General features: G+C 32.6%; 1 protein-coding gene across 1 annotated transcript in view; it reads right to left on the minus strand.

The window, feature by feature from the left end:
* LOC129004634 (uncharacterized) overlaps nt 1–14,063 on the minus strand; it is a 171,319-nt gene that overhangs the window by 21,070 nt on the left and 136,186 nt on the right. Inside the window, exons 35-36 of the mRNA XM_054433182.1 lie at nt 4,920–5,344; nt 495–528 (exon numbers count right to left, since the gene is read on the minus strand). Coding sequence (XP_054289157.1) covers nt 495–528; nt 4,920–5,344 — 459 coding nt within the window. The remainder of the gene's footprint in view (nt 1–494; nt 529–4,919; nt 5,345–14,063) is intronic.

The raw sequence follows: 14,063 nt of genomic DNA on the forward strand, positions 1-14,063 counted from the left end.
AGGCATTGTACAAATGCAATGTGCATCGTCAATATATACAAACACTATACACGACTTAACCTAAGGAAAAAACATGCAAACACAGCACGCAAAATAGGCTTATGCCATAGACAAAAAGAATTCTTTTTGTCTATGCTTATACTCACATTTTGCTAGAATGTTAGGTAGCTCGAGAATACTGACTCTTAGAAAAATATATACAATTTGCATCTTAAAATTATTAATTTTTTATTAAATTTTGTATACGTTAATTTAATTTAAATTTTATTTATTAAAATAATTATTAGTATAATATGCATTTAAATAGTGATCATTGATGTGCCGTGATCTGGCAATGGTTCTAGTCATTTCCTACTTAAATTGGTAAAACCTTTAAATCTTGATATTGAACATTGTGATGCGTTGATATGGTTTTAAAAGAAGTAATATTCCTATATATTTAGGATTATTAGAGTTAAACTTAAATGTAATTCATTTGTAGTTCATTCACTTACGAATTGTAGGACATGTATCATCGCCATCGCGAATCTGAAAAGGTAAAAAGAAACAAACATAAGCTTGAAGAATAAATGAATATTGCTACTCAGTATTCAGTAATATTAATACAATATTCGGTCAAAAGCATGAGAAATGGCAAAGCCCCTGGTTTAGACAATATTGCGGCCGAGATCCTAAAATCTGGCGATGTCGCCACGGACCTACTTCATCCACTACCTTGGCAAGAGGGGAGAACACCAAAGGAATGGAAGAAGGACATAGTTGTTAAAATACCAAAGAAAGGGGATGTAACAATCTGTAACAATCGGAGAGGTGTTACCCTTTTGTCTGTCCTAAGCAAAATGCTGGTCAGAATAATCCTAAACCGGATAAAAGGATCCATTGAACTGAAACTAAGGAAATAAAAGGTAGGTTTTCAGGAAGCAAGAAGTTGTGTGGATTTTATTAGTACTCTCTGAGTCCTACTAGAACAGAGCAAAGAATTTCAAAGTACTCTCTGCCTGGCATTTGTCGATTTCGAGAAGGCCTTTGACGCATTGAAACACCAGGTGCTGTGGCATGTTCTACAAGAATATGGCCCCCTTAAATCATAAATATTATCAAAGCCATGTTCAATGGTTTCCAGTGTCAGGTTTCGCAGCAGGGAAAGTTGACTGCAGCAATCCTAGTTAAAATAAGTGTTCGCCAGGGCTGCATCTTATCACCAATACTGTTCCTTTTGGCACTCGACTCAGTTATGAGGAAAGTAACAAATAATAGAAGGCGGGAAGTGCTGCAGTGGGGACTGAGGGAGTGGCTGGAGGACCTTCACTTTGCTGACGAGTTTTGCTTGATTGCTCAGAGGTACACCGATATACAGGCGAAACTAAGTTCTCTACAAAGAGCACTTACTAAACCTAATGTTATCAATGTAATGATTTGAAACTGTTTTTCTTTGTCTCCACTAATTTCAGAGAACGACTGGGCGTAGAAACTCGGTAGAGGTGTCTTAAGAAAGGTCTTGGTGTGTAGATAAGCCCTCAAAAGAGAAAGAGGTCAATTACTTTTGGGCTCTGCCCCAGTGGCCTTTAAAATTCCATTCCTATGTTGTTATTCTATGGACGATAAGAAACAGAGGTTTTGTCACAGCTTTAAGAGAACGGCTGCGCGTAGGAATTTGGTAGGGGTGTCTAAAGAAAGGTCTTTGTCTGTAGATGAGCCATCAAAAGAGAAACGAGGTAACATCTTGTACGAGGTACCGAGGTAACGAGGTCCCTTGGGGCTATGGCCTAGAGGCCTTTAAAGGTCCTTCCCCAGATGGATAAGCTTACAAAATGTTTTTATGACACAGCTGTTAATAATGGTTGTTCGTATTGTAAAGGTCACGACGTGATATAAACATTTTTTTAATCTGTAAAAGTGAAATGGTGACATTATTTTGTGACTAATATGATCAGGTACATACCTTTACGTCAACAGTTCCATTTTGTAGTGAATAACTCACAACATGTTTCGCCTATTCAGGCATCGTCAGGTGATATCCTAGCAAGAATGCTTTGTCTTCATCCATGATGGAGTCGTCAAGAAACATTTAAATAAATACACAAACACGCACGAAAACATTTAACAAATAGAGTAGGCCTACTATTACCGGTCGCGGTACGGAGGCAGATCTCTGCCTCCGTACCGCGACCGACAAAGGTGTGCTATTCCCGTAATTTGCTGTTGAAGTCACAGTCACCAAGATTGCAAACACCATTTCACCATTTAGAACAAAAATATATAAACAATAACAATCAAATCAAAAACAAATATATATATATTTAAATATGGCAATACTGTACAATCAGGTGATTTTTCGTTTGCAATCTGGGTGACGTCAGAATATGACGGGAATAGCACACCTATGTATTTTCCTTCCACCATGACTTGAACCTCATTGGTCCGTTACCTGTGTTATGATAAAACTATGATGTTATGAGAAACTTTTAAATTCTAACAACTGAACTGAAACGGCTATTTTAATAAACGGTCGTAGGTAAATGTATTAAAATGTGAATCCAAATATATAAAGTTTTAAAACTGTTTCGAGTAAACATTTGTTTGATCATTCACACAACAAATTCAGCAGTATCTGATGGTTCAAAAATAGTGTTTCCTCCCATGCAACACCTAAAAGGTTTAAATTCTTGTATTTTGAAATGTTTATAATTCTTATGGGTCATGTAAGGGATGTCCTTACCCTCAATGTATAATGGTTCTCACTGTTATAATTTATTTCTGAATGTTGTAGAGCAATGAAACATCACAAAGTAATTGTTGGAGTCTCTATAGATTGACAAACCTAATATTATTTAGCATTTTCGAGCAATATTGCTGCTTTTAAATACATCGGAATACATTCAGTGATTATACATAGTTCCTTAGTGAATTTTCTCAAACCTGCCTAATGACCTTGGACCAAGGTCCCTTTCATATACCAACTCCCTGATTCCTGGTCCTGCTTTAATGACGCAAGTCCAAAGTACAGTAAAGAAAATGTTTTGGTGAAAAAGTATTATGGATTTGGTGTTAGTGCCTTAATGAAGTTCAAACTGCTTGAGCAGCTGATCAACTGATATGAATGTGGATAGGCCTACTGTTAAATAACATTTTTTTATGTATGAAATGGTCTTCGTTCATTCTCATACGTGACTTCGGAGCGTACTCCTAGTAGTAGGCCTACTCTATTTGTTAAATGTTTTCGTGCGTGTTTGTGTATTTATTTAAATGTTTCTTGACGACTCCATCATGGATGAAGACAAAGCATTCTTGCTAGGATATCACCTGACGATGCCTGAATAGGCGAAACATGTTGTGAGTTATTCACTACAAAATGGAACTGTTGACGTAAAGGTATGTACCTGATCATATTAGTCTAATAAACAGTTCAGGGGCTAAATCATGAATTTTAATTATTTTGTGGTTTTAAAATTGATTTTCCCCTGCATGATACGTTTTTAATAAATTAAAACAGAAAAAATTAAGATACGATTTAAATTTGATTGTTAAAAAATCTATGCTTTAATGCATTTAGAAAATGTAATAGGCCTAAAATTATGAACATATGAATATTAAAGGAATAGATCATTATTCCTTATAGGGCTTGCGTATATTTATTGTAGGGGTTTGGTACTCGCCTTTTTGGTCTAATTTCAATAATATGATTTATTATTACATAAAATAAACGCAAGAGCTTTCGTGAGATTATTAGCATACATGTTTTCTATAATCGGAATAATATAGTTTTTTCGGGAGAATATTGTGTCATAAAATAAAAACCATGCAAGTGTAAAGGAGTACGTTGAGGAAGTGAGCCATGTTCAAGTTCTATCGTTCAAGATCCATGGTTTTGGTAGAGGAGAGAAATTGTAATAGCAACTAAGTTTATTTTTATGATGTCAATTAGAAGTTTGTTTTTGTAGAGAAATCTGAGGTAGATGCTATGATCTTGACAGTTGATTTATAGTGACCTATTTCGACAATGGCTCACTGCTCTCGAATGTGATATTTGTAAAACACTGCACTTCAACTGTGAGGATATTTAGCACAAGAGTGATTGACCTTCCTTCCTGGTACAACCTTTTCAACAGAAGATGACTTGATACAAGGTTTAATCTCCTTGAAATCAGATCCCACCATTCTTTATACGGGAATTTACTACATAGGCCTACATAAGATTCGGAATACAGCTGCCTCCCGCTGATAAAAATTCTGTATTGCTTATGACCAAAAAGGGCGATTCACTGATACGGTCCAAATACCATCCAAATAAGATTTTAATAACTACACTATATCTAACGTAGTTTTATGAATTTGTGTGAAACCTCAAGATAACAATCGATTTCGACGGGTTTCATCTATTAATAGTAAAATATAAATGTGGCATTCTAAAGGAAGCATTTTAGTGACAGTCCAACCAGGAAAATAAAGGTCCGCCTAGTCTACAGTGTTGCTGTGTAGCTACTATACTTGGTTCTTAATATTATGTACATAATCAACAAATGTGTTATTATTATGTTATTATTAGTAATATGGCACGAATCTAAAAATTTCTTGAGACGGTTTAAGGATTAATTCAGAATGAGTTTTAAATAGCCTGAGCCTGGGTACTAACCCAGATCATCATAGTTGTGTGAAGTTTGCATAGCCACTGTTAACTTATCTTTCCTTTGGGATAGTGATGTATATTGCTAGTATGATTTATTGTGGCAAGATTATATGAAATTTATTGAACTCAAACAATTAATTTACAAATATAATATACAAGCAAAAGGGTTTGAATGCTCAATGTAAACTTATATTGACGAGATCAAATTGTACCCGTCACTTTAGGTGGAGTAACGTATAATCTTTTATTGTTTGTTTTTAAACCCATTATTGTACTATTGTAACTTACGTACCATGCTCCATAAATTATAATGAGGACTTTTTGACTTTTCCATGAACAAAATAACTTCAGTATCTGCAGTTGCACTTCCGTAGAACCAAGACTCTTGGCCAAGTTCTGGTGGGGTTGTGAAGTCCAGATCAAGAGACGCTCCGCTTCCATCACCTTTCTTTATCATAACATAACTCAAAACGATTTTAAATATATTTGAATCATCAAAACAGTTTAAGGCTTTTACTTTTGCCAAAATAAGTCCTTGCGTGGTTTTAATTACCCCGAAGAAAGTTGTAACTCCTCTTGATGATTTTGGATCACTAATTTTGTAGCATTCAAGGATGATGTATTGTATTACTGACGTTTTGGAATGTTTTTTAAAGTATCTTTTAACTTCAAATTTCTTTTCTTCAAAGCTTGAGTCGTCCTCAACTAATCTTTGATCTGAAAATTGGTTTTAGGTTGTTAATACAATAATTATAAATTAAATGTCATTTCAGAACACAATTGCAAATAATTTTAAAATGCCTTATTAATGATAACCTTATGAATGAAAGAGTTTATAGGAAAAAATTTTTCTCTTTGCCTAAAGTAAACAACAAAATTGTTGGAGGTGAATGTAAATAAATAATACCCCCGCCGCAGCAAACCTGCAGACTAAGCGAATTTCCATTTGCCTGATTGGATTTACACTAAAATGCCTCCTTAAAAATATCACATTTATTCCCTATTTAAATATCATTAGTTTAACGAGTACTTAGGTTTGCTGCAACAGGGAGGGTAAAAAGGTGTTTTTGTAAAATGTTAATAGCTTAGTATGAAATGAATGCATTATCCAAATTTTATTAAAATATGATCATAAACAAGCAAACTGCAACAGTTTACTTATTCTCCATAAGAATAACATGGGAATTTTAAATTTACAGTTTTTTGGAATTTTCTCAGTAATCATTAGGCGCATAATAACGCTTCAATATACTAAATTATTTGTTTTTTTAAGCTCTACAAAATGGTTTGGAAAGAAAATGCTAAATTTTAAGTTTTAAGGGGAAAAAATGGGAAAAACTAATTATTGCCCCATAAAACCCCCCATAAACCCCTGTTCCCATAGTCCGATCATGCTGGTTCGCGAACTTGTTCAAATAAACGTAGGTTTACACGTTTGTACCAAATTTCATCAAAATCGGATGATTTTTGCTCAAGTTATCGCGCAAACGGACACATATATAAATATATGTATATATAAATAGATATATAAATAGATATATAAATATATATATATATATATATATATACATATATATATATATATATGAATTTGAACGGATGGTGTTTTTGGTCTCTAGGGACCTCAAAACGAAAAAGTAAATCGGTCCCGGGTCCAGGTCTTACCATGAGTACTACGGTAATAGCTTATTAGTACAGGTATAATTTATTTTTGTAAAAAAATACAACCGACTTCAAACGCTCTAAAAAGAATGAAATAATTTCAATAAAGTAAACTTTTGTATTAGGCAAGCTCACGTATTTTAAGTCGGCGCGGCTCTATGGTGATTTTTGATACAAAATTGAAAGAGGGTGTCCATACTGCAGGTGACTATAACTAAAGGTGTTAATCTGCATGTCTTTTTCATAGTTATGCGTTAAGTGTTATTTTATTACCGTAACCAGAGATCGGCATTATAGTGGTATTAACGAGGATCTTTAAAAAGATTATAACGCATTTAAATGTTTCTAACTTGGAAAAGTAACGTTTTAATACTAAACTAGCTTTTTTTCCTATCATAATATCAAACTAAATTATTTTCCTATTCATATAGAACATTTGTGTGCGTTATTTTCATAATGCATTTATTCTGAAGTAAACAAAAAATACAAGAAAATATTTCCTTTAATATATAAACAAAACAGTTCAGTATGTGTTTTATATATTTATGTTATCCAGCTACAATTTATTGATTTTCAAAATACACACACAACATTTAATTTCCATCATATTTGCAGTTTGAGCCGCGCCGACTTGAAATACGTGAGCTTGCCTAATACAAAAGTTTACTTTATTTAAATTATTTCATTCTTTTTAGAGCGTTTGAAGTCGGTTGTATTGTTTTACAAAATAAATTATTTCATGATTTTTAGTGACTGTATAATTTTTTATGTATTAATTACTTGAGGTTTTTTGATAAGCAAAACTGTTTGAAACAATCAAAAGTTCCCCAGAACAATTATTATTTTAAAACTGCTTGAGTCACCTGTTCAGGTTACATAATCAATGGGTATGAAAATAAACATTTTTAGATATTCCTTAAGAAAGAAAGAGTTGTCCATTACATTAGGCCTAATGAAAAACTAATTGTCTTTTCTAGATACATTGAAATGTCAGACATCATCGTTTCTTGCAATCGGTGTACATTATAAAAAGAAATACAGTAACGTCTCAAGCCTTTTGGAACAATATGAAAGTTATTCCTCAGCCACCAGCACAAAAAAATCTTTCAAAAGTGGAAAATTGGTCGTTAACACGTATAGTACCTTTGGAAAATATTATATGAAAGATTGGTTCAGCTAAAAGTGGTGTAAGTCATGTAGGGGGTTTTGTTTGATCAAGATATAGCCTAGTAAAAATTGCAAATCATCTTCCTCTAGGACTTTCCGAAGCAGGCATGATAGTATTGATATGTTATAGTAACTGGGTAGAAAATATTAATAAACATTCCACATCTGCAAATGAAATATGTATATGAAAGATTGGTTCAGCTAAAAGTGGTGCAAGCCATGTAGGTGGTTTTGTTTGATCAAGATATAGCCTAGTCGAAATTGCAAATCATCTTCCTCTAGGACTTTCCGAAGCAGGCATAATAGTATTGATATGATATAGTAACTGGGTAGAGAATATCAATAAACATTCCACATCTGCAAATGCATGTTTAGTAATTAAAACATTTAACACTTTTAAGACAATTGACGATTATGCACTGTCACACTTCTTAGGTAGTGTAAGGAATAATTGCATTTAATTTATATTTAGACCTGTTTTACGAATGCTTTGGTTTTCACAATACACCTTTATTTGTCAATATCATACAGCTATTCACTGAAACATATATGTTTTTGTAAGTCAGAATATTCAATACTAATAAAAAATGAATTACTGTATACACAAATCAGGCCAAACGTTAAAATACATTTTTTATAGTAGCCAAAACAAAATGAATTTTTCTCAATGTAATTCATTTAGGCTCCATGGCAAGAAATAGTTTATTGATCAATATGAAGCAACTGTTTCATGAAGAATTGTCTGTAGCTTCATTTAAATGGTTTCAACTAACAGCTGTAGGAATGTTATTTATTGCATTCTCGGCACAAATGTAAACAATCTGCACAAATGTAAACAAAATAAATGTTGAATATTTAAGTTTTTCAGAATTTTTCACCGAAACAAATATTATACCTAAACATAATATATAAGGTACCAAATAGAAACTCTCCTGGTTATTTTGGTGGTGGGACCACACTGATCGGTAAAAGAATCACGGAGAAATTGGTGAACATACATAGAAAAAAAAAAACATCGCCACAAACAAATTGAGAACCTCCTCCTTTTGTTGGTAGTGGGGAAGTCGGTTAAAAATAGGGTTTTATAAACAACAAAATTTGTACATTCATGAAATTTCACCTGTGAGTTACTAATAATATGAGAAATGAGGATCCGATGAGTCCCCAAAATTTTGGGTGTCCTAAGGCCCTTTTTGGGGCCCTTTTTGTTCCGAAGGGCCCTTGTTTCTGAATAATTTTGTTTTTACGTTTAAGGTCGAGTGAAGTTTGGTTTTCGATGGTTTTAGTTATTTTAAATCGATTGGGACTAGTTTTAAGTGTATTAAACCACTCCATACAGGGTGTTTCGAAATATTATTACTTTTTACGATATTTAAACATTTATTCTACAAGGAGGCTAATAAAGTGTGTTTATAGTAAAATATTAATAGCCTAGTAAAAAAATAAAATAAATTTGACAAGTTTGATCAAAATATATCTATTAACAAACAAACAAAATCATTTTACACTATTCTACATAAGAATTACATGGGAATTTTAAATTTAGAATTTTAGAATTTTTATCCGTAACTAATAACCATACAAAAACACGTTAATACTAAATTATTTATTTTTAAGCTATTTAAAATGTTCTAGAGAAAAATTGGGAAACTTTGTGTTTTGAGGGTAAAGTGAATAAGAAAACCCAATTTTTACTCCATAAACCTCGTTCCCATTGTTCAGGACAAAAATGCTTGTACCGACAATGCTGCTCTGATGTCTTAGTGCTGTCCTGGTCGTCATAACCACGAAAGATAACTGTACTTGTATTGATTGAAAATAAGTTTGAGGAACTTAAGATACAAGTTGCAAACGTCAGTATGTATGAAAGATGTTTTTGCACCACATTGTTCGTGCTTTAAGATTGGTGTTGCCTGTTCTGCAATATGCAAGGTTTTAGGTTTGTAAAGGGGAATCCTGCTTGAACACCAACTTGGACAAAATCAGTAAAGATGGACAAGTTGCTAAGAATAATAAAATTGTTAATGAGTCGTCTGAGAATAATTATTGTGATGATTAAATTGTAAAGAGAGATACTACATAAATTGTAGAAAAATAGCTTTAGTTTAAGTACTTCATTTTAACATGTAATGTGAGGTTTTACACAAATACAATTGTTTTAATTTTTAATAAATGTAAAAAAATAAATTAAATAACTACCTTAGAAAAATACATATCAATTTGAAATTGGTCTTAATAGATTTGCATAAAAAACACGTTGAAAGATTATTCACACCACCTTAAAAGTTGAAATTTTTGCTTAGTAACCTAGATGTTATTATGTTATAGTGTAAAACTTAATCCATCACCTTTTAGCGAACATCCCATTTAGGAGATAAGATATTACCGAAGGTCTTATGGTAAAACATAGACCCGAAACCGATTTACGTTTTCATTTCGATGCTCCCAGAAGCCTAAAGCACCATCCACTCAAAATATTATACATGTGTTTATATACAGGGTGTTTTTTTAAAAACTTGCATCTTTATTTATGTAAAAACCGCAATAGATAGAAATATGCAGTTTGCGGGAATCATCTATTGACGTAGGGGGACCAATTGTTTTGAATTCAACGTTACATTCACATTCCCCCCCTTTACCCCCTGCCCCCAACTTAATTTTTTTAAATAGCAAGGTACCCCTTGTGACATATCAAATAAAAGAGCATGAAAAAAGAAAATGTTTGATGAAAAAAATTGAAAATCGGTTCATAAATTTGTGAGATATTCCCCCCCTCACCCCCCCGGAACTTAATTTTTTTAATAGCAAAGTACCCCTTGTGACATATCAAAAGAAAGAGCATGAAAAAAGAAAATGTTTGGTGAAATTTATTTTTCATTTGATATGTCACAAGGGCGGGTACCTTGCTATTAAAAAACAAGTTATGGGTAGGGGAAAAGGGGGGTGATTATCTCACAAATTCATGAGCCGATTTTAATTTTTTTTTCACCAAAAATTTTCTTTTTTCATGCTCTTTCATTTGATATGTCACAAGGGGTACTTTGCTATTAAAAAAAATTAAGTTCCGGGGGGTGAGGGGGGGAATATCTCACAAATTTATGAACCGATTTTCAATTTTTTTTCATCAAACATTTTCTTTTTTCATGCTCTTTTATTTGATATGTCACAAGGGGTACCTTGCTATTTAAAAAAATTAAGTTGGGGGCAGGGGGGGAAAGGGGGGGAATGTGAATGTAACGTTGAATTCAAAACAATTGGTCCCCCTACGTCAGTAGATGATTCCCGCAAACTGCATATTTCTATCTATTGCGGTTTTTACATAAATAAAGATGCAAGTTTTTAAAAAAACACCCTGTACATATATATAATATAATATATCCATGTTATATACGTGTCCGTAAACATGATAAATCGAGTAATTTTGGTTCAATTTTAACGAAACCGGCATAATCGGTCCATAGAACAGGGTTTTATGTGGTAAAAGTTTGCAATCTTTGACCCTCAAAAGACAAAGTTTCCCAATTTTTCTCTACAGCATTTTAAAGAGCTTAAAGAAAACAAATAATTTAGTATATTAACGTGTTTTGTAAGTGGATTAGTTACGAATAAAATTCAAAAATTGTAAATTTAAAATTCCATATTATTCTTAAGGAGAATAGTGTAAAATTATTTTGTTTGTTTGTTTATAGATATGTCTTAATAAAACTTGTCAAATTTATTTGTTTTATACTAGGCTATTAATATTTTACTATAAACACACTTTATTAGCCTCCTTGTAGCAGCAAACCTAAGTAATCATTAAACTATTAGACCTCATTTCATTAAACTATTAGATTTAATTGAAAATCGGGCAAATGAAAATTCGCTTTGTCTGCAGGTTTGCTGTGACGGGGGTATTTAATATTTTCTCTTACTCCTTGAGATCCTTCCCTCTTATATAGTAAAGAATTACAGTTATTTTCAATCATCCCTTTTTATATAGAGCATGAGGGTAACTAATTTTATTACTTTATGAATAAATGTTTAAATATCGTAAAAAGTAATAATATTTCGAAACACCCTGTATGGAGTGGTTTAATACACTTAAAACTAGTCCCAATCGATTTAAAATAACTAAAACCATCGAAAAACACACCTCACTCGACCTTAAACGTAAAAACAAAATTATTCAGGAACAAGGGCCCTTCGGAACAAAAAGGGCCCCAAAAAGGGCCTTAGGACGCCCAAAATTTTGGGGACTCATCGCATCTTCATTTCTCATATTATTAGTAACTCACAGGTGAATTTTCATGAATGTACAAATTTTGTTGTTTATATGGAGTGTTTTTGTATTATTTTACCTGTACTATATTCCCTATAGGGGAATTTCGCTAAAAAGAAGAAGGTAGCTTCTAATGTTATTATTATGGGACAAATTTAAAATTGTATTTTTAGGGTTTTATTGTTACTACCAAGCATCGATGTATATAACCTAACTGGATCGCGCTCGGCTGGTAAACGAAAACGGTCCGCCGCCGCCGCGCCGCTCCCTCCACCACAAGTGGGGAACCGCAGTGGGCCATAGCATTGAAGTAGCATTGTGACCGCCGACATATCGCACATTTTTACTTATTTATTATCACCAAAATGTTTTAACGAATTTCTCTTTTCGTGTATGGTACTGTATGTAATTATTTTTCATAGGTACATTCTTTAAATTATAATATTCCGACCCAGAACACATATTTAAAATTAAACTTTCTTGTAGTCTTGGATTTATAACACAGTTTTGATGGTATATGTATTGATATGGATTATTTTATTCTGTCATTTGGGTTGGATAGTACATCCGTTGACATTAAATCATATTATATAAAATTATTTTTTTACTCTTACAATATTAAGAAAAACTACAGTACTGTAAGACATTTCCTGGGTATAGTAGTTACGATGTAGAATAATCAAAGCTAATAAAACTAAACAACTGTCGTAGATATATTTACAAGTTAAATAATCTAATCAACAATACAACTTTTACATATAACAATCATTTGCCATTGATAGACCTGGATACACAAAATAAGTTTATTTAGCTTCTGCCGAACGCCGAGGTTTGAAACATTACTTTTTAGGTTTTTTTAAATACTTTTGGCAATATACTTTTTAAAACAACATGCATATAATTTTAATGAGCGTAAGATCATGATTGTCTTCACTAAGACCTCTGTTTGATCCGTGGTCTCGGAACACAGCCACCATTTTGTTTCTTTCACTTATAATTTTTTTTTCGTAAGAGTGGTTAAAGATACGAAATTGAAACTTTGCACAAACATTTATGACAACAATTCAAAGCTACAAAGAATTGAAAATATTTCAAATTCATAAAACAAAATGTCGGCTATTTAAAATTTTCTTTCATAACTAACTCAAAATTAACCACTTTTTAGAAAAAAATTAATAAGTGAAAAACAAAATTGCGGTTGTGTGAGTAAATAAGGACTTCCGGACAAATTAAATATCATATATAGATCTTTTTCTTACTCAGGAGCAATGCCCCACAATATTGGTAGTGAGTTGGAGCTCCAGGACACCCTGTACATATTATAGGGAGCTATAATTCTAAAAATTGTCTTATAGCTTTTCATATATCTTCAGTTTGAATGAAGGTAGCCAAAGACTTCGTTTTGGTCTTGAAATAACTGTTACATTACGGGGTTTTATATGAGACGTCAATCATTCAAATCAAACAAGATTAAGGTAATTTATAAGCCTCTAATGAAGGAATATTTGAATTTTTCCGAAATTTTACTACAATTAAAGATTAGTATCTCAAGTTAAGATTGTGATACGTCATATGTTTAGGTCTAAAGACATTTGGTGAAATACCGGCTTTCATTTAAGCTATTAGTATTCAAATCGGACGAGTTTCAAGCAAATGCAAGGTGAACAACAAAAATAAAATGTATCTTTTATTAGGTCTTTCGATGATTAAAAATAAATAGCTTCAGTATTGTTCATGTATTTTATATGTTTCAAACTAAAAATAATCATTAAATTATGGGCCTTAATTTGAGGTTTTAGCTATTCAAATCGGACAAGATTCTTTCTGAACTGTGAGCCTCCAAACAACGAAAATAAAAAATGTTTTGTTTTTAATCGACGATCCATAACTCCAGTTCTATTCCAGTTAGTTTATAACAATTGGTATCAAATTATTTATTAAAATTAGCGGTTTTCATTTGAGCCAATGAGCATTTAAATCCGATAGGTCAACATGTATCATTTAAACTCCGAAGTCAACGCACGAGTCATTCTTCGGCGCCGCGTGGGTATGGTGATACCCCACTTGTGGTGGGGGGAGCCTATTGAGCGCCGACTCGTTTTCAGCGCTGTACTCTCGTTGCAGGGCGCGATCCAGTTAGGTTATATACATGAATAATTTTCTTCTTTCAGTTTTAATTTATATTTTATTATTAGGTAGCCTTATCTTAATTTATTTGTAATCTCAACTAGTATTTTGATATTCAGGATTTGGGTTTGGGGTCAACTGTTGGCCAATATCATACGAAGGGAGTATGTTTTATATATGTTAATAAGTATGTATAACAAATTGAGTACTGTATCTCAT

Source organism: Macrosteles quadrilineatus, unplaced genomic scaffold (assembly GCF_028750875.1).
Source record: "Macrosteles quadrilineatus isolate MER2022 unplaced genomic scaffold, UCM_ALF_1.0 Scaffold_10__1_contigs__length_6754688, whole genome shotgun sequence".
Classification (NCBI taxonomy): Eukaryota; Metazoa; Arthropoda; class Insecta; order Hemiptera; family Cicadellidae; genus Macrosteles; species Macrosteles quadrilineatus.